Raw genomic sequence first — 27641 nt, forward strand, 5'->3', positions numbered from 1 at the left:
AAAAAGAAGCAAGTATCATTTCTAAGCGAGAATTAATAGTTAGAATGACACATTTTGCAATGTTTAAACTACTGTGGTGACAAATGTGTTTTTCTTTTGGTGGGGGCGGGGGTTACAAAGAAAATCTGGCAATATTTCTTACTCCTTTTTTCTGAATGATTTTGTGAAATTTGCAAAACTAAAAAGACTTTTCAAGGATTTGTCCACGTCGCTGTTTTTAACCCGAGTCACTTGGGCTTCATCGAAACCGAGTGGAAAAAGTAGAGTGGCACAACACGCCCAACAGAGTCTCTTTTATTTATTGGAGGGACAAACTCTTCCGGAATACCTCACAAAACCCAAAAAACAAGGTGACAGTTAGTGCAGCACCCTGACCAGGTCCAGGCTTATGCGCCCCCTCTGAGCGTCCACATTTAAAACCCGCACCTCCACCCTGTCCCCGGGTCCTAACGCCAGGCTGCGGCGACGCTGGCTAACGGGCAATTTGTCCAATGTCAATTTGCTCTTATGGATGAGCCCCGAGCGGCCCACGCCGAGGTCAACGAAAGCCCCAAAGAGACACGTGTTTTCCACCCGGCCCGTCAGGACCGTGCCCGCCTGGAGGTCGTGAATGGATACGATGCCCCGTTTAAAGACTTCCTGCCCAAAATCTGAGGATGGCAAAGACAGAAGATCACATCGAATCAGTTGAATTTGGGGGAGGGGGGTCGCGGGGTCACGGGGCAGGGGAAAAAAATAAAAGGCAGGACATGGAACGACCGAGGGATTGCATTTCGGGAAGTAACCAAATACTCGTCTTTTTTTTTTTTTTTTTGGGCCGAGCCTCTTTCCATGCGATCTCTTTCTTCCTTGCTGTCGTTTTTAAACAAACATGGCAGGCAAGGAAATAGTCCGGGCCAATTATCCCGAACAACATCGGTCGCCTCGGCCCAACTGTTTACTCAGCTGAGCGCGATGCGGTGCCGCCGGGCAAGGCGAGATACTCGATGGAAGCGAGGACCTTCATTTTGGAGATTCTGCTCATGGAGGCAGCGGAGAGGCTTTTGACTGTCAAGTGAGCTGGAAATCGGGCCGCCATCGTTCCAAGACTTATCATTTCATTGAGGTTTGACCACTCAACCCATAAAGTGGGAGTCGGACGCGACACTTTTTCAGCCCTTTACAGATCGTTGCTCGACAGATTTTGGAATCCGAAGAAGTAAGACTCGTAAACGACTCGAAAATAGTGGGAAGTGGTGGAATGTTCATGATGACAGATTGTGGATGAAAAGCATCCAATATTGTGTTGCATGGCTCCAAAAGACTCCATTGCAATCCTAATAATATGTTGAATGAAGTTTAAGGCAAGTATTGCAGGCTTGGCGAACTGCGACCGCTGTGAGTAAATGTTTACTGAGGTTGGAAGTGGATTAAGGACAAGTTTTGGGCCGCATTTTAAGCATATAGTGCACGCAAATGGGGGTCAATTAGTCACGAGGTTTTTGTTAATACTTAGCGACACACCTCTGGGGCTGTGTGAGAGAGAGAGACGGACTTACCTTGGCGTATGTCAAAGCCCGGCGGCTGGGTGAGGCCGTCGAGAATAAGCCTGAGGGTCTCGGGCGTGGTGCCGACCCTTGCAGACAGCTCGTCGATGCCGCTGCTGGCCACTTTCTGGTCCACGCTCCGCTTGAGATGCGCGCTCCCGATCTGGCTGGCGCTCCCACCAATGAGGGTAAGAAACCTGGACGTGAAGAATACGCAATCGGTGCGGTGTTTCACAAATTACCACCGAAATTGCTGTCGAAACGACCACTTAAGTGTTACTTTTGGATGCGGGTATAATCAGGAGAAAGAGGAAACACGGGGCACAAGTGTGGGGAAGTAATACAAGCAGACTGACAATTTTTGCTTTGTTTTTTGAACACTTTGTGTAGCTCTCAATTGATATTTTATTGGAAGAGGGCTCTTTGGTTTACGACAGAGTTCCGTTCCTACAATGGTATTTATTCCATCAATAAATGACACTAACGGAGGAGTAACGTCACAGTTACCAAAAACATTTGTATTTATTAAAAAAAAAAAAAAAAAAAATCAAGAAATGTCCATGAATATAAACCGTAGACATTTCTTCACCAACAATCCCCATAATGCTTTAAATTTGTGCAAAAAAATAATATTTTAGCGTCACGTCATTATTTTTTGAATAATGGGCTAGTCAGCTGTAAAGACAAAGTGGACGCCTCCACGGCAAATGCTGATTTTCCACTGTGAAAGTGAGTTCGTCTCATCGTGAAGTGCACGAATGCATACAAATGAAGGGTTGCATTGACAATAACAAAAAACAAAACAAAAAACCTGAGAAAATGACAGGGGCTGGGGTGTCAGGAATGACACAAAACGGAGCGCTAAATTTAGCTACATGGAACCCACTTTGACTGCGTTGCCTTGTTCAGGTAATTCCATCGCCAGGGGGGGAAAAAAAAACCCAAATCCAAATCTCCCGCGGTGGCCATGTTGACACCATTTCAAATTTGACCCAACCCCATGAACGTTGACGATATTACGCACCAACTCAAACTGGCGTGAGAACCAGCGTGGCAAAGGAAGCTCATGGGAAAACGTGCACGCGCGCGCATATATTCTTTACAGTACAAGCATTCCGCAGCCGGTGATCGATGTGAACGCATTAGTCTGTGGGCGCGGACCAGCTGGGTGGTGTCTGTGATGGATGTCGCTCGCCGGTAGCCCGACGCCAAGCCGACTCCTCCTCCCAGCTGTCCCACCCGCTCGCCGCAGTGATGGACTGAGCAGGTGGGCACGCACGTAAACGCGCATTCGTAGAAAACGCCGTTCGCAAATGCACATTTGGCAGCGGCGGAGACGGCGCGGATTGTACGGGGACGCGCCTCGTGTACAAATATGCGCCAGACGGCTGGGAGACCCGCGGGGCAAGATGCCACATTTGTAGGGAGGGGTCTTCCTACTTCTTGGATATTGAAAAAATCAAAACAAAATCTTTCAAACCCTGTTATTTGATGCAGGCTGGCGTTCCGGGGTTAGCAGCTTGGCGCTCCGAATCGTGATTTGCACATGTTTTGAGGGGAGACAAGTGCACCTCGGCGTTCCCCTTTGTGGATTAGGGTGGAACAAATGCTGATGCGATTCTAAACGATTCCGACGCACATCAAAATATCGGAGAAAGAAAAATTCAAAGGGCAAAGGTCACAAATTGAATGAATAAATCAATAAACAAAGAAACCAATGAATTAAAGCATTTGGCTCGGTCGGTCGACTTAATTCTTTCGACATAGAGTAAGTAAGTATGCCTTTTGGATTGATTGGCGCAGTGTCGGGACTAGCTCAGAGTTGTTCCTAAGTGCAGATTGATGACTTGCGTTGACGTCACACTTGTTTGGACGGATTTAGCGAAGTGGTCATCGCGAACTCTGCAAAGGCGGCGAGACAAACACTTGAGTCCGTTCCCGACACTAAGTGAGGGAGATAAAGTGTCTTTCATATTAAATCATGGTTCCTTTGACTTTATTTTAGCGCGGGCCGAAACTGTAAAGCCAAACGTTTATTATGCGTCATAAATCTCCTCGTTATTTGAATACAGATTAATTAATCGCTTGTCTTTGTTGAATAATGCATGAGATGAAGTAAACTAAGTGCATATTAAATCGCAGTCACAATATTGGGAGGGGGATGGAGGGGGGCGGGGGGTGGTGAATCACAATGAGATTGTTTTTCAAAATTGTTCAGCCCCCCCCTCTGCATGTGTTGTATACGGTTACATGGGGGGGGGGGTCAATGCGTGGGCCGTGAGCAGTAATAGGGATCTGGTTTCTCGAATGCGATGAATGTGATATTCCTTGCACACCTCACACAGAGAAGCGCGCGCGCACACACACACACACACACACATTCCTCTGCCATCCTCCCTCCTGTCAGTTTTATATAGCGGATTGCGCTTTGTATTTGGGGAGGTGTGACGAGCAGATTCTGGCACCGCTGCGCAAGCTAATTTACTACAGTGAGTTGGTAACCTTGACTTAGCCCTTTGGCTAAATAAAGCCCGAGCTCAAACACAGTGGATACCTCCTGTATATCCTCGGGTGTGGGGGGGGAGACACACACACACACACATGGACACACACACTCGGACACACAAAGGCGGCCTTCGATCGCCCACATCCAGAGCGGCCAACTTTACATCATCCGCAAGCGGAGATCATGCAGTTCCTATGAAATGTCCTGCAAATACAGTACATGCCATGAAGACCGCACGGTTTGTTTTGCTTGTTTTCAACCTGTTTGTGTGATGATGATTGCACTGTGTACAATGATTTGAGTGATTTTTTTTTTTTTATATGGAGGTCATGATCAAGACAGGGACGGTGCGTAACAGTCGGCAGTTCTGTGACTGTAGATTTTCTGGCAAACACCGTTGATACTTCAAAACAACTTCCCCCAATAGACAGCGCAATGAGGCGACGGACCGGTATGAATTCGACAAGCAGGCTCCCACCAAGATGCCGACAGGCCCTCTGCTGCCACCTCGCACCCAGGCCATTAAAAAAGGCACAACGGAGCCTCGAGTGTCAGAACGCATGTAGACTAAACACAGCCGAGTGACTGCAGCTGGAGCGGCGCGGGCTCCCACACTCGCTCGTGCAAACATGAAACGGGCGCTTGGGTCATTGTGCTTTGGAAATGGGCATCGTTTCTGGTAGCAATCATTTCCCCCACGAGGGCAGACGCTCACGAAGGCGACGCGTCCTTTGTTGCGGAGCGCCTCTGCGAAAATCGAATCAAGCATCCCCGCACTAGAATAAGCAGCACCATATGAGAAGGCGTCCAAATCGACTCCATCTTAGCCCAAACATGCTTCAACCGGTGGGAGGACTGCCGCCCAAACGCGTGCGCGCGCGCGCGCGTGCATGTGCGTCCTCGTGTGTGTATGATGGACCTCTGTGCCACATCGTAGGACTCTGGGTGGATGCAGGTTTGGTCCAGAGGGTTGAAATGCGTGGCTACGGTGGCATTGGACTTCCCTTTCACCGCCTTGGCAGCTGCTTTGCCTGGCACGGCTGGAGGAGGCGCACTCTTGGCGCTGTTGTGGCATGAAAAAAAAAAAAAAAAAAAAGCATGAAATTCGATTCGAAAGCACACATTTACCACTACTGTGCAGCGGAATATCTGAATAGAAATGGGCCGGGGGCTCGTACAAGGCAAAATACAGCCAGAATTTATTGGGGGGGGGAATTATCTGAGCTTGGTCTGTTCATCCTCTTCGCTATATATTATTGTTTTAACTTGTTGTGTTTGCTCATGTGTCCATGCATCACATACACACAGTGCAATGCATGGAGTGCTGCCCCCAAGAGTGAAAATGCTCACCCCCCCCCCCCCCCCCCCCCCCCGCCTCCACACAGATGGCTCTGTTCTGTCGACCCGTACCTGTGGGCAGTTTGGTTGATTCTGATGAAGCCGGCGCACTGCTGGTAGCTCTTTGGTCCCATGCCTTTGACCATCTTGAGCTGCTCCCTATTGAGGAAGGGACCGTTGCGCTCTCTCCACTCGGCAATACTGCGAGCCCTCCCCGTGTTTAAGCCTGCGACGTGCCTACAAGACAAGAGCAGAAAGGTACCGGCGCTTGAGTCGTCGTCCGCTGCGAATGAGGTAACACAAAAAGCGGCACGCGGGCCAACTCGGGAGGGGATTTGCCCGAGCAATAAAGAGAAGGCGATTCGCAGCGCTGCGACTCAAACGCTCCACCGTGGCAACGCTCCACTTAATACCTCAGTCATCCACACGTCTGCGGGAGTTTGTAGGCACGCGGAGCGCAACTCGATTGGTTGCGCGGACGGGTAAACGGATGAGCTGATGCCTTGCCAGCTCGTTTTGGCGCTCTTCGCTTCGACGGTGAACCGCACGTGCCAATATGCCGCACTGGAGCTTTTCGATGCGGATTCGTATGACTGTTTTTTTTTTTACCTCATCAGAATCTCGGAGCAGATGTTGATGTCAACCCCGACGAAGCTCACACACTCCTGCACCACGCCATCAAGCGCCGCCTTCAGAGCTGCGGATGAAACGTCATGCTGAAAACACACAAGACAAAACCAATGAAATGTTAGCAGGTGGAGTGAGAGGAAAAGAAAAAATTTTAATCTCTTTCAGAAACCATTTCTGATACGCATCTGAAACTGTGTAGGCAAGAAAGAAGTCGCCCCCGGGTGGATTAATTCCATTTCATCCAGTGAAAGAGATTATCGTCAGGCGAGCCAAAACAAATCCTGAAGCGACGAGCGACATTTGACTGACGACGAAAGGAAAGAGAGAGATGTGATTGACAGACGGAAAGAACACACCGAGGGCGCAAAGACGGTCGCCGTTTAACTTGGCGACGCGCGCGTCTCATCCAGCGGCCCAACAACAACTTGGGAACGGCCTCCAAAAAGGCTTGGAATGTTTTCCCTCTAAAAGGGAGAGATAGCGAGGCAGGGCGGGGGTCCGCGAGCGTATCCAGTCTGACCACCGCCGAGCGCGACTCCAAGGCAGAGGACACGTCAACTACCGTTAGCGAGCGCGCACGCCATTGAGCCTCGTTGACCCGGAAGCGGATGACGAGGAGCCGACAGGTCAGGGGGCAGCGACCGTTGACAGGAGCAAGATGTCGGCCCGAGAGTTTACGTCACGGTTGGAAGTGTTCGGCTTCTTTGGACCTCAACCTTGTAAAAGCACGGCGGGCCGGTTGCTAAGTGGAAGGTGTGATCTCCACTGCCTTTCTGTTCAAACGTTTTGCTCGACCAAATCACGTTCGGAGAAATAATGAGGTGCCCCCTCCCAATTATTGATCAGGGAAACGGCTCCAAATGCCCATTCTTGCTTACAACGGAAGGAGAACGCATCCGATTCTGAGCTGAGAAGAGCGGCACGAGGCAATCGAAAAAAACGACGTTGCCGTTTCCCCACGAAGGCCAACAGGAATGATTTACGACTCGGTGCCAGCGAGCGGATACACGAGGAGGGCGAGTTCCGAGTGTGGAGGAGGAAATTCACCTGTAAGGTTACACCGGGGAAGAATGTTTTCACACGAGAAAAGGTGAAGGCGTTTGAGTGGGCGACGGGCCTCTCTCACACCTCGTGGAAGGGAACCTTTGAGTGGGCGAGAAGAGCGGACTTCCCACGACGCGACAGAAAGCGGCCCGATTTCCGACTCGACTGAAACCCGTTGGCTGCTGTGTCCTTTTGGAGGGCAGGGGGGGGGGGGGCAAAAGCACGGGCAAACGGCACCACCTTCCACGACTGACAAAGGTGGAAAACCAGTTCAAAAGAATGCAGCTGAAGAAATCATCGGCTTCCGTTCACGGCTACTCTCGCGGTCGGCTTTGACATGGCAGTGACATCACAATTACACAGATTGGAAGGAAACTTTTGAGCTTTTTTTTTTTTGGCCACCTGGGGGAAACACGCTACGGTGCGTGGAGTCAGACGTCATATCAGCTGCTCTGCGCAAAGGATATCAAAGAAGCTCTGCCTGTGACTTTGGTTACGGCGCCGCCTTTTGTGTTGAAATATCTCCTGCCCGCAGGATTATAAACTGGCCTCACAGATGCTCTCCGCCGGCCCGCGAACGGGAGTTTCCCGCGACGCGTCAGCATTGAGCTAGCGGACTCGAGAGCAAACGTATGCAGCCGTTTGAAATGCAAATGTGTCATTCTCTTTTGTTTTAGGATGAATTTGACAAACTTGAACCGGGAGTGGCAATACACAGCTCGAAGCCTCTTTTTTTTGTACAATTCTCTGCACATGCTGCAAAAAATCTGGCATCCCGTGCCTCCGCGTCAGGTCTCTCGTGAGGGAGCCGGTGGTTTTCTCGTGTACACGTGCAGTCGCGATCGCTTGGAAAGGAGATAAGATAAGATAAGAAAACCTTTATTAGTCTCGCAATGGAGAAATTCCCAATTCACAGCAGCAAAGTTATCAAAGGAAGAAGTAGAACAACAAAATATGGGAGCTGCTGGAAAGGCAGCCACTCTCGCGGCGCCATTTTGAAGTCCAAATAACAAAAAAACACAACACAACACATAGGACACAGACAGTCGTGCAATCTTCACCACTTTTCTGCATACATTTTGCTGTCTGAAGCAGTTATCTTCAGTCAAAAAGGGTTGGGCATCCCTTCAAGAGACGAATGCCCCGGTTTCGCGGTACTTAACCTCCGAAGCGCAAAGAGAGAGAAGCCTTGTTTGGATTGGCTCCAAACCAGCCGAAAGCAGCCGGACAGCGCCAAAGACTATAGGGGCAGACCTTCTGTCCGCACCTTCAAAGCGCGCATGCCACAGCGACCGCATCAGATGGCCACGGGCGAGAATGCGCAGTCTCGCGCAAACAAATGAAGCTCTCCCAGTGAAAGATGAGATTAAAAAAAACATCATCTAAAAGCACAAGACGTAAACATATCGGAGCGAGGAAGACAAAGCAAAAAGCAAAGAAATGAAACGCAGAGATCGGAGGCGGCGACGGGCAATGATGACAGGAGAGCAAAACAGTCGGCATTCGTGACGGATGAACTCGGTCGGGCCACTGGAAAACGGCTGCAGCCAGACTGGCCGCAAACGGCCGCGCACCTCGACGACGCTCGGCGTTGCGGGGGACAAACCAAGACTGGCGGAACTGCGCTTCAAATACGGTCACTGATTTTTTTTCACCCCCTCCCCAGAAATAAATAAACTCGATAAAATACAGCCATATCGGCGGCCATATTGCGGAAAGACGCATTGTTCCGTATTGACGCGCGAGCGAGAAGGTTTCCCTGAACACCGAAACAAAGAATGAGTGAACATCCATCCATCCGAGCGTTTGAGGTGGCGTGGGGGAAACTGTGCTCGATGACTTTGTGAAAGAGGCAAAGGTGGTTGCGCCTCCCTGGTTCCGGCTTCTGGTCCCACAGCATCCGCACCGCATCTTGGGAATCCCGCACCAAGTAAAAGCTACCCTGAGGGGAGGGCGGTCAAAATAAATGAGGGGAAGAGTGACAGATGGCCCAATATCCGGCCAGCAGGCAATGTTTCCATACGCAGCGGTGTGGGTGAGTGTATGTACGCTGAACGAGATTGACAGATGAAGACGTGATCCAAAACTCCACACCCGATACGTGCCGAGCTTCAAATCAAGGTCAATTAAAGCATAAAATCTGAAGGCTGCATTCGTGTGCTGTTTTTTTTTTTTTTTTTTTTTTAACTAAGCATGAGCATGTTTGAAAAGGTATCCAGCCCCTTGCCGCAGTGAAAGTGGCGTTCCCACGACAAGACTTCAATCCAATCTTGCGGCGTCTGAGAATATTTGGAGCGAGCAGAAACCCGATGACGATCTTCTCCGGAACGACCATTGAGTCGGGTCCTGCACTTTGGGACAACCACTCCGTTTGGGAATCTCCGAGTTGCAATTTAATCATCGGGGGGCGGTGTGCGTGTGGATTTTAGGTGAGCGTTGGGTTATTCTGCACTGCATGTAGCAGCACTGGGGGCTTGTCCTCCAAGACAAGTTTCTCCTGTGGGAGACCAAACCAAATCCAATTCAAATTCAATCTGATTCAAATGATCCTCCACTCTCTTAGCCCTCAGCTCATTTCCTTCATTCTCCCGGAGCTGTCACTCACCGGCCCGAGCGGCGGGGGAGCTTAACAGTGAGCCAGTTGTGCCAGCTGGCTAGAGTTAAACGTTTTTTGGGGGGGGGGGGGGGGGGGCTCATGGGCAATAACATGTGAGAAATCTCACAATGTCATGAATCACACATGCAAGAGGACGAACAAATAGTGATAATAGAAACTTGCGCGGCGCTTTCATAACGCACGCACGCACGCACGCACACACACACACACACACACACACACACACACACACACACACACACACACACACACACACACTCTAAGAGAAATTCGGGAGAGCTCGCAGGTCGGAGGGATGCCCCGTCTCGTATCTGTCAGCGCCCGGGGTTTATTTACCCGGTTATATTATCATTTGTTGACCCAGTCACATGATCTGAGGATGGGAGGTGAGCAACCCCAGCGGCACCCTGGAGAGTCATGTGATGAGAGACGCAGGGCCCGTGACCCGACAAAGCCAACACACACAGGCACTTACACAATATGACCTCCGCCCTTCTTTCCAATTTCATTCTGCACCGAGTCGTCAGTGTTGCTGTCATTCTTCTTTCACCACCTGCTGACTTTTCTTGAGACCACCCCCCCCCCCTCCTCCCCATTTCAATACGGGCCTTCCCTTTGATCAACAGGGGGAATGACTAAAAAGTGAAACGGCTTGTTTTGGTCGAACTCCGACTGTAGTTGTCCGACTAAGTTGGAGTATGGGTATTCACGTTCTGATTTTACGGTGCGGGACAGAAGCATATCGAGTTGCCACCTGCAGCATATGAGCCGTGAGGGTAAACAAACACAGTGCAGCTCAGTTTTGGACAGGTGGCTGTCATGGTTTGTGAGATCAATTTGGCAGTATGGAAATCTAAAGATGAAGGTATTGTGATTTTTCTTTTCTGTTTTTTTTTTTTAACCCAATGGGGAAAATGTGGTGGGAATACATTTAAAGGACTCATCTCATGAAAGTACATTTGCAAAATTCCAAAGAAAAAAGGATTGATTGGAGAACAAATGAGTATCTTTGCACAATGTACATGTGTATGTTTAGTGCCTCAAAAATGTGCTTTGATGATTTTTCATCTATTTTGGTCGACAACATCGGCCCGTGGTTGCAATTTTCACCTCTGGTTTTAGATTAAAAAACTCATGTAAAGCACCTCTTTAACACAACTATATTATTATATACCGTGCGAAAAAATACAACATTAGGGCAAAAATATGTTCCAAAAAAAAGTGAGACAAAAAATTAAATAGACGAGCCACATTAAAACAGTCATTTTCTTTGCCGTCCGTGTCACATCCTCTCCATATTGATCTGTGCCTACCCCGTGAGATGCTAAACGGTGCGTATTAATGACAACAAAAATATGACAACACTCATGGTCTGGACGATCGTCACCCTGCATCGGTTCTTCCTGAATCCAAGTGACATTCCTCATACAGCATATCGGCCATCGTAAAATGAAAATGCCTTTCTCTAAACGCGATGTCGAGTGCAACCTCTTTGCGTTTCAAAACACCAAGTTCTCATGCGCTCACACAATGCCGCACGCACAGTGAAAAGCTTGCGCACGCACATGTGGGCGACACGTAAGCCAGCGCGCAAGCAAAAACACGCGTCACTCCGGGCCATTAATTGAGTTAGCGCTCACCGCTAGCGTCATGTGTTGACACAGGCCTCCACTGATTTGATCTACAACCTCGGGTGCCTCTTCTTCTATCTCCTCCCCGCTGCGCAAGGCCCAATATTACTATTTGTGTTTCCCCTGAAAGACGAGGACTCGGCATGAAGCCTCTTCTTACCTGGTATGTTCCAATGCCTATGTGTTTTGGATCGATCTTCACGAGCTCGGCCAACGGATCCTGGACGCGTCTTCCGATGGACACTGTCGACACACACGGACCAGTGGTCAGGCGGGAAGCCGACGACGCCTCGCCGCAAGGCCGCGAACTATCTCGACCGGGTTATTGAAGAGTCGCCGCCGCATGATTTATAAGTGCCGAAAATGCAAATGTTCCCATTACGGCTGAGGCCTGAGGGGGAGGCCAAAGCCAATTGTCATTGTGACAGCCCAATAATAATTAAAGCCGGCTTTAAATCAGAGCCCCCCGCATCCGTCATTGAGATTCCCGAAAGATGTTGTGGAAACATGCGCGCACACACCTTGAGAATGACTCATTTAGACCGGCGCGTGCACACAATTAGCGGTAGTGTGTGCCCGAAGGCGTCGGTTGAACGGGAAAATGTATTTTTCCATGACTATGCTGGCAAAGGATTACAAATGAAAACAATCACAAATAAATACATAACAAATTGAACGAACATGCGCATGTAGGCACCGGAACGCATGAGCTCAGAACGCCAGACACAACAAGCGCATGAATGGAATGCGAAAACACAACCTCACACGAGCGACCTTTTCTAAATTTCTTTCAAATGAACGAAGCAATTTTATTCCGTGGGATTTTAAGCATGCAGGACAAGCCCTGGACTAGCGCGGTTGCACCCATAGGGGGCTGTTTTGTGCACAAGGCTTTTATCCATCTTCTGTCAAACTAGAATCAAGAAATCGTTCAAAGTTTAGCCGCCATTGATGAGTGTTGAGTATGGGACGTCAGATTTGGATGTCCTTGGCAGAGGACAAGGGGAAGAAAAAAAAAAAGGCGGGCTCTAGAGCGCAAGGAGGAAGGGAGGGAATATGTCTGGAATCAAGGGCTCACCTCTCCCTCTTTCTCGACTGTGTCGCTGCGGTGGGAGGCTGCAGCCTGAGAAAATATTTAGACAGGGATGGAGTTTCAAACCTACCCTTGCTCGGTGCACCCGGCAAACCCTCCTGTCCTCTTTGCTCTGCACCGTCCATCTTAACTCCATGCCGCTTATTAAACCTTTTTGAGCACTACAGTTTACTGTTACTCAAAGCACGAGGGAGGGAAAAAAAAAAAGAAAGAAATAAGAGACGACCACGTGCGTAGAGGTCCGAGAAAAAAAGGGGAGATTGTTTTGCCGGCTAATGCGAAGGCAATGGCGGGTTGGGTAGCTTTATCTGTCACCATGCAGGTGAAACACCAGAGAGGGATTTGCTTTTGCCATTTAAAAATGTTTCCCCCTTGCATGCCAAGTCAGCAAAGGCCCGACTATCAGATCTGCCTCAAGATTATCCGGAGGCACTTATACCGTGTCGTCAAGTGGGTTGGGAAGAGTGATCCCCCCCACCCCCATTCCACTCGGAACGCGTAGAGGTTAATAATCGTAAATATTAAACAAGCTCCAAAGATAGTTCCAATCCGGCCACATTTGAGCATTTCCCCCCACTTCTGCTCATGTCGGTAAAGGACCGCTCATCAGATGTCCCTCAAGGATTATCCTGTGGCGTGCGCCGTCTTAAGAGTGATTCTTCCTCCCCGATGCGGCTCAAGGTAACAATTGTAAATGTTAAACATGTTCTATATACAAAGTGAGTGCAGTGCAACCACAGCCCATTTTTGGGTGTACATACCGCCCCCCCTTCTCATTAAAGTTGGCAAAGGCCGAAAATGTCAGCTGCACTACCGAGATTATTCCGTGGCAAACCCCTACATGTGTGGTCAACGCCGAGTTGACACGAAACAGAGCAAGAGCCAGTTCGGGGGTTGGCGCTGTTGAGACACAACTGGAGGAGCGACTGGTTGTGTCGAGCGCTTGTATAAGACGCCTCATTCGCAGCAATAAAAATGACAAAGGCAAACCATGCGCAATATCGTCTTCCAGCTTCTCCTCCTACTTTCTCTCTGTATTTTCTGGTAGTTTAGATGCCTTGTGGCACCATGCTGCCTCCCATAGGTCAGTCTTGGTACAGCACTAGATTTCCAATAGTGGGGTGGGCTTTGCTGGCAAAATTGGTTGCGCCTTGTGTGCTGTGCTGGTCATCACAAGGGCCCCAAACACTGATTTTTTTTCCATGTGTGGGGTCTCTCTGTCTCTCACACACACACACGTTTTTCGATTAGGATACAAAGAATCAGTATGTGTGTAACCTGCTTAAGGAGGAGAGACTGAGCATAAAAACAGCCCACTTGCCGACTAGTTAAAATTTCGTCTTATACTGCCACAGGCAGCCTTGATCGCACGACGACGGCTGGGAGCGACGGACGCTCTTACGCGCATCACCCCTTTGCGGCCACTTCAAAGAATACCAGAGTGACGGCGGCGGGTCGTCCAAAATGCTGGAAAATGGCCGCGAAAGAAAACAAAAAGTGCTGCTGATCACAGGAAACGGGCGAAGAATAATTCAGTCACGCTTGATTTAAGGCTTTTTATAGAGGAAGTCTGCTGGAAACATTTGTTCTCGGCAACCGTGTTTCAGTGTTGCCGCTGGTCGTTCAGTGATGGAATACGTGGAGGAACGCCGCGGAGACATAAGCCCATCTAATAGCAAAGCCAGATATTCACCCGTAAAAGTGGCAATAGTCCCGCTCGAGTGGAAATACCATCAAAATGCCATGAAGCATCGTCATCATCATCAGCATCCGGCACGGCGGCTAGAGGGTCATGATTACCTGCGCTTCGAAGGTTTGGGTCCAAATCGGGCATCTCTTTGACTGCCTCGGGGCTCACGCTGTAGATGGATGCGCCGGCCTCGTTGGTGATACTGGTGCGGGAGAAGAGGAGGCGTGAGGGGGACTGCATCGTGATCGATTAAAAAACCCCAAAACAAACATCTGCGACATTTTACATGAGAGACATCATGACAATGCATTCGTAACTTTACAAGGACAAACTTTCATGAGATATGCATACATTTGTTCTTCGTAATAAGTTGTGGACTTCATGAGACCGAATTCATCATTTACAGGACAAACACATTTGTCACACCTTATGGCTTCTAACCGAGCCCTATGTTGACTCACCACACATTTCTGAGCAATGCATGCTGAGTCAAGGCTTACAAAAAAAATAATAAAAATACTGGCCCTGCCCGACCTCTGTGCTCATGTGACACTACTGGCACCTAGAGGACATTAGGTTGTACTGCAGCCAAGGCAACATTTGGCGGTGAGGGGATTTGCAAACGATTGGCAAAAAAAATGTTTTACAAATAAGTAAAACGAATAATTAAGACTAATCACATTTGACAAACTGTCAGTATTGATGTATTATTTTAGTATAAGTAAAAAATAAAAAAAAAGAGTACTTGAACATACAGTAACTCACGAGAAAACCATCATATCGACTGTGCTGTACAAAAGTGTTCTTATAACGCAGCATGACATATTCAATTGATGAGGGCGGAGCTAACTATAAGTGACAGAGCATGTCAGATTCTTCAGCTGGGGCAGGCAAAAAAAGAAATATATTGTAATTATTATTTCTTTTCAATCTGTTCATTCACGAGGATATGATGGATGTGTGCTCGTACAACTCTCTACTTGTACGCAATAGAGGGGAGGAAACAAAAACACAGACTGAAGGTTTCAGGACGTATCTGTACGTAAACCGGCGACAATCCCTTTGTAATATTAAGTGAGAGACTTTAGTCTGATTGTTTTTCAGCGCAAGGGACACATTTGGGCTCCGGTCATCCATCAGCACACAAACACAATAAGGCATAGGAAGCACGACTCCAGCTGTCACGTCGGTCAGTCGTTAGGATGGAAAAGGCGAAAGAAGAAGAAGGGGGTGTGTGCCCTGGGGGCCTTCTAATATGATGATGAGGTCAGAGCCTCCTCAGTGTTGCACAATTTCAAGTGCGGCCTTCTTCCACTCGCACTACTACCATTCCCACCCGGAGGCCTGCAATTTAAAAAGCGGCTCATCCTCTCCTATTCATGGTCACCAGCAGCACCCCCCCCCTCTTTTTGTCAGATCGCCAGCCATTGCGCTGACAGCTGACATATCGCCATGGTGACACCGCTAACGAGCAGTGGCACATGACCTTCAAAAGGGCCAAGTCAGAGCCGATCATTAATGTTTAGTTGCATACATATAGATTTGCACGTTTCTCTAATAGGCTATTTAATGGAATACAGTAATGAGCTACGTTTTCACTCTGAGCATTCTTGTCAAACATCTCTCTCTCTCTTTTTTCCATTGGTTTTGAACCATAAATATAAAAAGTATTATGTTGGGATCGCTATTTTTTTTCAATTTGATAAAAATATCAACAGTTGGAAAAATAATCCCCGATCGTACGGCATTGTTGTCCGGCCTTGCCTCGGCCCTCCCGTTATTTTGTGGGTCAAACTGAGCCAGCAAAACGCATTTCAAAAGTAGTTGAAACTCCTGCATCGCCGACCCATTTCAGCGTCAACAAGGCAGGGCAACGCACCCGCGCAGCGACGTCCCCATCACGTCTAAGTGAATCAAGGCCAGCGGGGAGGCCGCCGGCTCGCGGCACAGTCACAGATCCAGCTCTGAGCCCTCATCGGCGGCGGCGGCATCACCGGCCGCCGCGACGGCGAGGGTATCGGCCTGGCAGGCAGCAGAAGGTTGTCCGCTGGCCAGCTACGAGGCCTGCGTGGGTCACACAAAGTCATTAGTTGCCTCTGCTTGGAAACGCCATGCCACGGAGGCCCTGCGGGGTGCATCGTTTTGCGCACCCCCCCCCCCTCCCCCATCCCCCAAACTGGAAACACAGTGGGCCCGCCGTCCCTTCCCGGGGCAAAGTCACAAGCTTGGCTCATGCTTTCCTTCTGGATGTGACTGGTGGTCTTAAGAGGAAGACGCACGCGCGCCCCTTGGGCCTGACACACAAAATGACTGACCCCCGCTCGCTGTCCAAATATTCCAAGAGACGGATACATACACACTTTGAAAGCCTTCGAGCGCGCGTGCGCACACAAACACACACACAGCCTGTCGGGAAATGACAAACAGTCCATCAGATCGGTAGGAAAAGACGAGGGGGCAATAATATCACCAACTCATCTGATACAGAAGACAAAAAGTTGACGGGAAAGAGGCGGGGGGGGGGGGGGGGGGGGGATACCCACACATGTCACTTAAGTTACTGTCCAATGTGCTGTCGGCATTAGGGGTTTGGCCATGTGTCGGCTGCATGCGCCACATGCGCAGAGCTGCTCTACACTACATTTGAAAAAGTGGGCGGCTCGGTGATGAAGTGCTGTACCCACAAGGGAAAATGCAATTCAACCTTGGGAAAGAGCAAGGTAATACGCGGCCCCTTAAGATAAAAGGATGTACATCTGCTCCGGAGGGAGTCTCAGCATTTCCACAAGTCTCCAATCACGTCGATTTCAGCAGTAGCTCGATTCAAACAGGGTAGCTCATATTCCATAAATTCACTATTTCATTTTTGATCGTTTTTATACGTTAGAGCAGGGGTGTCCCAAGTCGGTCCCTCGCGGGCCGCTGTCCTGCCTGTTTTCCAGCTCTCCCAGGAGCAACACACCTGATTCAAATCATCAGGGTCCTTCTGATGCTGCTTCAGAGCTGATCAGCTGAATCAGTGAGAGATGGAAAAGAGGCAGGATGGTGGCGCTCCAGGCCCGGAGCTGGACATGCCTGCATTAGAGCAAACAAAAAAAACGCTCATTCATTATCTCCAAAAACTGGAATAATGCGATTTTTTTTATATAGTAATTAGGTAGGAACCTGAAATGTATTTTCCGATGGAGATGCGTTCAACAAACCTCGAAATAAGCGGTTCTCAAACTTTTGACAAGCCCTCAAAAATGCTTGGCTCTCCTAGTAGCACCCTAATGGTCCAGCTTTCAAACACAGTTCTCACTGCATGTTTTTGCAGCTGAAACATCTTTAAATACAGGGAAAAAAAACTAAAAACAAACATTCGTGTATGTATATATAAATGATTGGGTGCAAATATATTGTTTACAAATTAAACAACTGCACTGTACTTAAAATATCAAAAACGCCCAAAGAAAAACTAAAAAAACCCCCCACAAAAACCTAAATGATTACTGTAATAATTTCAAAAAATCTCTCAAATTGAAATACACGTGCGCCTAAAAGAAAGAAGGAAAAATAATTTTAAAATCGGAGAAATTGAAACGCGGAGCCCTCTTTGCTGGACAGAATGAAACACAAAGTGACACAAAGGTGGGAGATGAATGGAAATCTTAAAATGGGAACGGGCAGGACACCAAAATGGCTCTCTTTTGAGCTGACTGACAAGATCCTGTGACTCGGCCTGACATCAAGTTCAAGCCCAGCGGGAGCTGCGAGCTCACAAATTAACACTCCAAAATATCTCCGCATAAAGAACACACAAACAAACGCACACGCACACGTCCCGGCTGCTCAAACGGCTCGCTTTCATTGCTCAGTCAGCTGCAAAGCGTCACCTCCGGCACACACATTTGAGGGACGTCTTCTTTCTCGCTCACACGCACAAATACATACATGTCGGCTTTGAAGACGGTGACATTTTTCGCAGAGAAAAGCGTCCAAAATGGCAGGTGTCAAGGGCTGTCAGTCTCCAGCAAAGAAGCTAGGAGGCAGGCGGCGAGGGACGCGCGCACGCGCACTCCGCCAGTGGGAGGCACTTCGGAAAAGAGCAAAGCCTCACACACACACTCATGTCAATCGCTCTGCGGCAAAGGCCCAAATATATATCCGGCATGTCACCGGGACTTGGCACATGAACGGCGGGGCCTTGAAGGAAATGGGCGGGGAGACAAGTTGACCACCAGTGAGGCGCGATGGGACAATGCGCGTCGCAATTGGAAAAGGGTGCATGATGAAAAATCAAATGAGGCCCTGCGACACAAAAAGGGCACACGCAGAAGGAACAAACTTCTGCTGCGCCGCCGATATCAACAACCTCCACACACGCAGGCGGGCAACGTGCACGCTCCACACAGGAAGGCCGGAGCCGGAATCGAACCCTGCACCTCTGCACCGTGGCACCGACGTCCTTGTTTTGCCACCGGCTTCCTTCACGTGACCTCTGAGCGTGCCCCATTTCGGCCTTCTCCTCACGCGACGTGAAATCAATTGCAGCCTCTCCAACTCATCTCGCGGCGGCGGTGTTCTCTGGGGCCCGGCCAGCCCGGATGGGGGCGCAGTGCACACCGGGCGCTGCCACTCTATGTTCGTCACTCACTCGACCCGGCCCCCGGTAGCGAGCCCGGACACGGGGCTCGACAGAGGATACGCGCGCTCGTGAATACGGGCCGTGCTGTCGCTGCCCCAGCCAGCCAGTCAAAATGATCTCATCCCACCGGGAGTGCGCTGCGGGGAGGGGATGTAACGCGGTCAAGGGCGTATCGTCAAGACATCCGCGTATCGCTCCGGGACAAGAGAGACAATCAAAGGGGAGAATGATGACTACTACTTGAAAGAGAGATAGTCTGCCACTTTTGAAAGCGGGGGCACGACTTGGGCAAAGGCATGACTACCAAGCCCGGTCGAGTCCGGCGTAACCAATCTACAAAACATCAGAGTGGGTCAAAGACAGATGGGTGGGATCATCTGAGATTCAAAACCAAAGCACGTCCGATGATTTGCCCGATTGTTGGATACATCCACATTTATTTCCAAAGAGCGCAGCTCATTTAAAAGGCTCATTTGCCTCGCAGCGGTGACAAAGCAAGGGGTCAAGAAACGAGTCATCGTTATCGGCCAGAAGCTCTCGTGTTTGTGTGCAATGTGTGTATCGTCACCGTTGCCCAAAGAGCTGTCCAACCTATGCCTCCCCCCCCCCTCCCCCCAACACCCACCCCACCTGATAATCTTGCCCTCTGATATCATTAGAATCAATCTTGTCATTCTTGGTGCATGGGACGATCACACGCGATTGACAAAGTCCATTCGGTGCAGCGGAAAGAAAACTGCAGCTGCAGCTGAATGACCGTCACACAAAAGTGGGAAAGCGATTGTCGAGGTTTACCCCGTTTTCCTTGAACATTTGGAAGAAAAAAAAATGATATGATACCAAGAATAAATTAAAAACCTGATCCCCATTCATACAATTTACACAGCATTTTTGAGGAACTGACTCTTGGCCCAGCCTATTCTGTACTTGTTACTTGTTATTTGGTAATGTGTGCGCAAGAGGAAATCCTCATCGCAGGCACAGACAGACTTTGTCAGAACGATGATACCCCACGCCGTATCATGCCCTGCGGGAGGAGGAGGGAGGGGGCGTTCACGCCACAGGAACTTGTTCAAGTCAAATCGTGTAATGTAAAGATGCAATCAACCTAATTAATAGGGAGAAGAGGAATGTCGTCGTGTTTAACAAACAAATGTGAAATAATGCAATTGAAAGGGGCCGTTTGGCAAGAAATAACAGCGGGTCATAAATCTTCATATGGTGGCAAGGAGGATTTATTTAGGGAGCTATCTACTGCATGACTACAGTATACTTTGGGTGAGAGGCAGAGGATCACCACTTTGAGGGCTCCGGGCTACCTTGGTTTTACGAGGCGCCCCTTAGATGAAATTTTGAGGCGCGCAATGAGACAAATTCGGAGTGTGTACTTGAGATTGTGTATGTGTGAGGATGTATGGAGAATTCAAAGCCATGCAATGTAATGAATGGGCGTATAAACTTGCAGGCGTTTTATATGCCATACAAGCGGTGTAAAAATGTGAATATGGAGTCATTGGTATCCATGATCAAGCCAGAACCACGTCAGAAATTTGCTCAACGTCTCTTTTGGGCCTTTTCACGTCGTCCCATTGAACAAATGAAGAAAGCGAAAGAAAAGCCACCTTTGAAAGAAGATGGAAAACGCGGGCTATTAGAGCAAAGGTGTTGAACTCGGGATGATACGCGATCCCGCTGACGTGGTTCTCGGCCGCGGTCCCGACGCGAGCCTCGAGTCAACAAACAGAGCCGCGGCGAGGTCGCTCGCGTGTTATGCTTGGAGCCGGCTCCCGCCGCGTTGCACGCCCAAGTGTGCGCCGGACCCGGTTACAGACACAACGTGCACTGCAAAGCGTCCCCTTAATTGGCCCAAAGTGAAACAAAGTCCAGATGGCTTTAATAGATAATATTCACCATTATCAGTGCGCCTCCGCCCCTCTCTCTCTTTCAGCTCCATCTCTTGTTTTATTTCTACATTCCTCATCGCTCAGGACTCACAACGATAGGTACACTCCTGACCTTTGATCGACACCGTCAAGAGAGCTGCTTTTTATGTTTGCCAGTTGGAAAATCTGCACTGCGTCACGCTGAGAAGGCTTTAGAAAAGATCCACTCGTTCATGTAAAAGATAATGAGCTGGACAATTCAAACAATGTCCGACGGGGGACGGGTGGAAGGAAAAACCTTAAAAAACGGCCGACGCTTTTCCGCCCGCCGGGTGACCGGACTCCGTTTGTGGCGCTTGGATGCGCGATCTTACCAGTAGGACACGTCCAGCGGGTGAAAGTAGCGCTTGGCGATGAGGTCGGAGAAGAAGGCCTCGGTCTCGCGACACGCCTTCCCATTGCCGATGACGACCCTGCCGCAGCTGGTGTTGACAAGTGGACGGTAGTGAGCGACCCGCACAATTACATTGGGACAAATATCTTACAAGCAATCCTGGAGCGAGCGTAAACCGTGGAAGTACTTGTATTTGAGCATAAGCCGTCGCAGCTTTTCCGCTTCCCTATCGTTGCGGAAGCCGTGCGGGTAGACGACGTCCGTGTGGAGGATTTGACCTGGGAACAAGCGGGAGACAAAACTCGACACGTTTGCTCTAGACGACCCAATATTTGTCCATCAGAATGCATTCATCCACATGCACGTGTGTCATTTGCCAATGCAGGTCATTTTAAAATGAAATGTAGAAAAAAAAAAACATTCAGTGTTTTACCTTCTGTCAGAGAATATTAAGGGCTTCAAGGCATTTGTTTTTTCACAGACAAAAATAAAAAAAAAAATGACAGAGCACCAAGCATTTAGAAAAGCTCAATTAATTTTCCAGTGACAAAAAAAATGAGTTCGAGCTTTTATGAGAAGTACGGCTTTTATTTTTCACCGACAAAAAAAGCCATTTGAGTACTGAAGTGTGTTATTAACGGTGAGGCATTTATTTTTGTGAGCATTTCTTGCCAACGCCATTTAAAGTGTCTGGGGCATGCCGGCGAAGTTTGATGCTCATTTTGAGAAGAAAAATCTGATCAAAACTGTTATGACGACATACGAAAAAGGGACTCGGTATTTCCATTGCTCAATTGCTCGGTGGGCGCGTGCGAGTCATTTTTTTTTTTCGTGATGGTCCACATCGCATGCTCTCTCTCACCGGTTGGGGAGAGGATTGCCAGCTTGCAGCCATGTTGGAAGCCGGGGTCCACCCCCATCATGGCGCAGCCCCGGACCGGACACACCAACAGGCGCTGGCGGAGGTTTCGCACAAACATGGCCACCGATTCCTTCTCGGCCGCTTTGGTAAGGTTTGTTCTAAAAACGGGGAGACGGGAAAATAAGACTGGAATCGAAGGTGAGGCTAAAATGAAAAGAGTTTGGCAAACCTGTACGTCCTGCTGAGAAAAGGCACAATCAGCCTTTTGTAAGAGTCCTCGACCGAATCCTTGATGAGGGCTTGATGCTCCTCCCGAGCGTACGTCTTTGGCTTCCACCTGCCATGGAACACAACGTCGGTTGATCATACACGCGATAGCACGTGCGTCTTTGCTCGTCCGTGTATGTGCGGTGACCTGTTGTTGATGCACCAGCGCATGAAGTTTTGCTTGACCCGCTCGGGGATGTTCACCTTGACTGTCAACATTTTCAGACTCTCCCCACGGTTGATGGCCAACGTCTGCGCAGCACATCAAAGATGTTGTCACCGCAATGTGATAGGCTGTGAGAACTTGAATTGTTTTTTTTTTTTTTCTCAATGAATTATATTGGCTTCGGTAATACAGTGGGATTAAAAAAAAAAAAAAAAAAAAGTATCTCAACACTTTTGAAAGCTGTTGAAAATGCAATTTTCCAATTGACAGAAGAAATTTCATTTCATTTGACAATAAAGTTGTATTCAATTCATTTTTTATGACACCATTATTGTTGCTGTTTGAAGTATTCTACCACTTATCAGGAGGACGATTTTCAATCGGGTGTCCAACTCCTTGGCCGAGGCAATTAAATTGAAGAAACAGCCACGGAAAACGAAAATACTGCATACTCTTCATGCACACAATTGAGTGATGAGCCTCCGAGTGTGTCCTGTGGCCAGGCCTGTTGTGCTGTCTTTTTGACCCCCGCCCCCTCCTCCCTCCCTTCCTTCCTTGCCCCTTCAGAAGAACTGTTACATGCTGTTAAGCAAACAGTAGTAAGTGTCTGACCTTTTCAGCGGGGAACCTTTAGCCCGCCGCGGCGCACGGCACGAGAAACGAGACGTCAATCTGGAGCCCAAGTGGAAAAGGCGAGCTGACAAATGCCACCGCTGTGCCACCGTCAGCGGCGAGGACCGCCAGGCCTGCCCCCGCCACCCGCGCACTCACGCACGCGCCGTGCCACAACCGCTGGAGCTCAGCGGCACCCTCGCACAAAAGCGACAACGGCACCATGAAAAACACAGCTAATGGCATGTCAGGGGCGAGCTTGCTGGAATTAGGGTGAAATTTAGATTTCTTCCCGAATGGCATGTTTTCGCTGCGGGCGGCCGCCCTGACATTTCTCAAGTGATATTCATCAAATCGCACACCTCCCGACAGACGCCCAACATCTGCAAAAGCCCGAGAGGTTCAAGTAGTTAAACGGAAGGAAGGAAGAAAAAGAAAGAAAGAAAGAAATCTGGAAACCGGACCCAAACTAGAATGTCTGCCGGACTGACGTTTACATTGGAACACAGGGGGCCCTCGGAGACCGTGAAGAAATCCAAGGTGGATACGGAACGGTCATTTTGGTTCTCACCCTAACCTTTTTTCAGCGACGTAGCCCCTGTGAATAATTTAATAACCTAACCAGCCTAGAGCCATCGTCTGATTTATTCAAGTTAGTTTGGAGTTGATGAAACTTTGGAACTCCCTTTGGATAGTGGTCTCTCTTCAACCATTTGTAACTAAAAATATAACTAAAACTAGAGAACTAATCAAGTCCATTGCTTTTGCAATACAGGACCCGATCTCTACGTTCCTCCGTTATGGCGCACCTGCGGATGGGATGGGATGGGATGGAGTGGCGCCCTGGTGACTCGCAAAGCCTGCGCTCTGAAGAAAAGCTCTGATGTTCAACACGTGTGTGTGTGGTACATTCATGTATGCCCGTTGGCTACAAGTAGGTGGCCCCACAAGGATGCCGCGCTTCATGCATGTTCCTCACTTTCTCCCCGGCTCGGGTCACTTGCCGGAGACGGCGGGCGATCCGAGAGGAAGGGTGATGCGAGACAGAGCGAGAAGAGTGTGTTTGCGCATTAAGTCGGGCCGGGAGTGACAGGTAGCGAGATAGCGGCCAACGCCTGACGAGAGAAGACAGACGGACGGACCGCCGTCCTCGCCCGTCCACCGGCGGAAACCCGGCCGCAGGGGAGGGCGGCCGGCCAAGTGCCGTCCTCTCGCTAGCCGTCTCCTCGTCTCTCTCCGTCTTTCTTCGGAGGAATAGTGTCATCAACACATCCATCCACACTGTGCATACGCACACGCTGACTCGAATGACACAACTGGGACATGAGGCCGTTCAGTTTATCCAGAATTTAAGGTCAATGAAGGCAAAGGGCGTGTTCTTACAACTTATATCTATTCGGATGTCAAACCCAGCTTCTTTCATCTTGGACAGCTGGATAAAAGAAAAAAATCCCCCCCCCCACAATTTGTATTTGTTTTTTTAATTGAATGCCTTTTTCGGCGTCTTATTTGCATGTTAACGTAAGAAAGAAAAAAAATTAAAGATGCGAGGAATCCAACAACTAATATCAGCCAATTCAACACGGCGCCGCCGTTTTGGAAAACAAAACATTTTTGTTCCAAGCCGAGATGCCGGTTAGCGAACTGAAAGAAACACGGAGAAGCAAAGGATGAATTGTCGGTGGAATTGACACGTAATTATCCCGCAAGGAGCCAAGGATAAGTGCCTCTGGTATGTGACGGACAAAAGAAACTTGCTCCACCTGTCCATCAAAGCGGGGTGTTGAATTGACAAAGCAGCTCCATTTAGGGCGACCCGTCTGCAGGCCAGCCCCCGACTGCTGCGCTTAGCTGCCGATTGATCGCAGAGCAAGTGGCATGGCAGCCCGCAAATCCGTCCTGGCGTACGCCGGCTGGTTAATAGCCATGAGCGAAAGGCGTACTCTTCACGAGAAGGCCTGAAAATCAAATCGGATGGGATTAAGTCCCAGCTCGGTCAAAAGAACGATGCTTCCAGACACTCTGTGTGCTCGACGGAGTTCTCCACGGACTGATATTGATTCGATTAGCGAACTGTTCAATCAGTCTTCAAGTGGGAGTCACCGGTGGTGGCATTCTTTTTGCTCCCACCAAATCCTCATTGTACTCTCGTCGTATTGGCTTTTTTTCCCCTCCATCAAGTCTCACAAAATTACAAATCTAGGCTCGTATTATGACAATTTTTGCGCAGTTACGACCCCGGTACCAAAACAACCATGGACAGGTTGGAGAATGTGCATTAAAATAAATGCATTGGATTGGATAAACTTCATTGTCAAATGTACTGTATGCGCAACAGACAGCACAGATGAAATTTCTTCCCTCTCAACATAAAACAAGCATCAATAAAATACCGTGAACTTTTTCTCATTTTAAAACACGTCACAAAGAAATGAGGCATTTTGGGGGTGTTGGAAGGCATGAAAGGCAGTTCGATCCATTTCAATGGGGAAAATGAATTTGAGACACAAGGGAAATTGAGCCGCAAAACACAATCGAGTCATAAGTCGCGGTACCACTGCGGTTCGCACGGCGGACCAAACGATAAAGCAGAGCGAATCGGAGAAAATGATGATGTCATCAAAAAGTCGTGCTTAATATATCCAAATGCGCATGCCAGATGTCACCGATATCTCAATGAACTGCACTTTCAAATTGTGTCGATTAACGAGCAAATGCAATATTGTACGAATGGCTGCCGATCTGAAAGCGCCCCGATCTTTCCCTCCAAAAAGGTGGAGGCGAGGGACTTGCACCAAAACGCGACGACGCAAACGAGCAAGTGCGCGCTTCTCACACATCTCCCGTCTCCCACCTGCTCTCCCCTCCCCGCCACCACCACCACGCCGACAAGAAAAGGTTCATTTTAGCCGCAGTCCGACCGCTCGCAGGGTCACTGTGGATTAACACTCTGTGACAAAAGCGAGTCATCGAATTAAGTGGGCTGAGGGTGGGGGGGGGGGGGGAGATAAGTGACGAACACCCCTCCATCTGTGCTCTCTTCCTTCCTTCCTTTTCCATCCTTCCTTCCTTCTTTTTTCTGGCGCTCGGGGCAGCAAGAGCTGTCAGGGCCGGAGAACGCCTGTCAGTCAGGCGCTCTAATCCAATGGCATGTCGACGGGGGACATGTCACATATGTTAAGAGGAGAGAACGAGGGGGGACTTGCTGGATGTGTGTGTGTGCGCGTGTGTGTTATTTGAAGACCGTAGGGCAGAGCCCGCTTGCCAGGGAGTGTTGGTGCGGCACAGGGGCGGGAGCGACTGACGGGAGCGGCGGTGACATATGAAGCCCCAGACCAACTCTGAGTAACCCACCAGTCACTGGGGGGGGGGGGGGGGGGGGGGGGTGGCGGGGCATTGGGGTTGGGTGGCACAGAGGGGGTAACGAGGCTAACCGCGACTGACGTGGCTTCGTGTTCGGCAGTGGCACGCACGCGGCACGAACAGATGGCATGTGTTGCCACGGGTGTCTGTGAGGAAAAAAAGTCCAAACACTTTCTCCGCCTCCGATCTAATCGGAGCCTTGATTAAAGTGAACAAGGCTCCGTTTGGATTGACACTTGTAGCATTTCGACATCTCCGGTTATCGCACTTTGTGTCGTCGTCCGCTGAAGCGGCATCACAAAAAAAAAAAAAAAAAAAAAGTCAACGAAAAGACACCTGGGGAGGTAATTTTTCAGATGCTCAGTGAGTTGATGTTTCAAGCGATTTCCTCAAGCGTCACCGAAGATCACGAATGAAGATGATTTGGGCTTCAGGTTTTATGACGCTTTTGAACCATAATTTTCCAGCCAACGCGACCCCTTTTGTTTCTGTCGACCGGATGTAACGAGACAGTGGCGCCTTGAGAGAGCCGGTTACCTCTCTCAGTTGACGTTTGCCGTCAAACTAAACATGAAACAAAGAATTACACTGCGTATTTAAAACAAGCACATCGCCCACTTGGGTTCATGCTAACAAACAATGCAAAACACTATTCACACGCTAAAGGTTGGCATCCATATTCGCAATTTTAAAAGCCACGGATAGTTGAAGACAAACAGTGGGGCAACACATGCAGGCAAATCTAATAATCCTCACAGGCATACATTCTTTATCCTTGACAAAAAAAAACATGACTAGTATTACAGCATCCTACCGAGTCATTTACCATCGTAGTAGAATTTTGTTGTATTTTTTTTTCGAGTGTGTCTGCATGATTATTACACTTCCTCCCGGTGGCCAAGGTGGGGCAGCACAATGAATTGAATAGCAGCATTAAATCGTGATGCTCAAACTGCTTCGTTCCTCATATTCAAACAAAGTACAATATTAGAGAGCTTTTTCTTCTTCTTAAAAAGTATGCAAAGGTTTTTGGCGGCGGGAGCACGGAAAGGAAGTTTGGCATTTCCACTCATTTGAACGGCGAAAGATGACTTGGAAAACGACGGCCGCGGGCGTGGTCGCAGAGCAATTTCAAATTGTACCCTCAAGGCACCAACGTGTATTGTCAGAATGAAGACTTTATGACATACCTGATGAGGCTGGACGCGCCGGACCGTGCTGGTGAAGTCGAAGTACAGGTGGAACTTGTCAACATCCTGCTTTTTGTTTGTCCGAGACGCCGGCTTCTTGTCGCTCGACTCCGACTTCTCTTCTTTCTCCTTGAGGGCAGTCTTGGTCACCGACGAGTGGAGGCTCACGTCGTCATTCTCACACCTACACATGCAGTGCGAT

The 27641-nt window shown here is 49.1% G+C and overlaps 1 protein-coding gene across 1 annotated transcript in view; it reads right to left on the reverse strand.

The window, feature by feature from the left end:
- Window positions 1-278: 278 nt before the first annotated feature.
- Window positions 279-27641, reverse strand: part of srbd1 (S1 RNA binding domain 1) — a 30975-nt gene continuing 3612 nt past the window's right edge. The window contains exons 8-20 of the mRNA XM_086122729.1: window positions 27440-27623; window positions 22257-22360; window positions 22071-22178; window positions 21842-21999; window positions 21167-21257; window positions 20960-21067; window positions 14186-14277; window positions 11453-11535; window positions 5980-6086; window positions 5443-5607; window positions 4952-5095; window positions 1539-1723; window positions 279-650 (exon numbers count right to left, since the gene is read on the reverse strand). Of these exons, the coding sequence (XP_085978855.1) occupies window positions 358-650; window positions 1539-1723; window positions 4952-5095; window positions 5443-5607; window positions 5980-6086; window positions 11453-11535; window positions 14186-14277; window positions 20960-21067; window positions 21167-21257; window positions 21842-21999; window positions 22071-22178; window positions 22257-22360; window positions 27440-27623 (1822 nt within the window). The 3' untranslated portion in view covers window positions 279-357. The remainder of the gene's footprint in view (window positions 651-1538; window positions 1724-4951; window positions 5096-5442; window positions 5608-5979; window positions 6087-11452; window positions 11536-14185; window positions 14278-20959; window positions 21068-21166; window positions 21258-21841; window positions 22000-22070; window positions 22179-22256; window positions 22361-27439; window positions 27624-27641) is intronic.

This window comes from Hippocampus guttulatus, chromosome 10 (genome assembly GCF_054856545.1).
Source record: "Hippocampus guttulatus isolate MCC_2025c chromosome 10, RoL_Hgut_1.0, whole genome shotgun sequence".
NCBI classification, from domain to species: Eukaryota; Metazoa; Chordata; class Actinopteri; order Syngnathiformes; family Syngnathidae; genus Hippocampus; species Hippocampus guttulatus.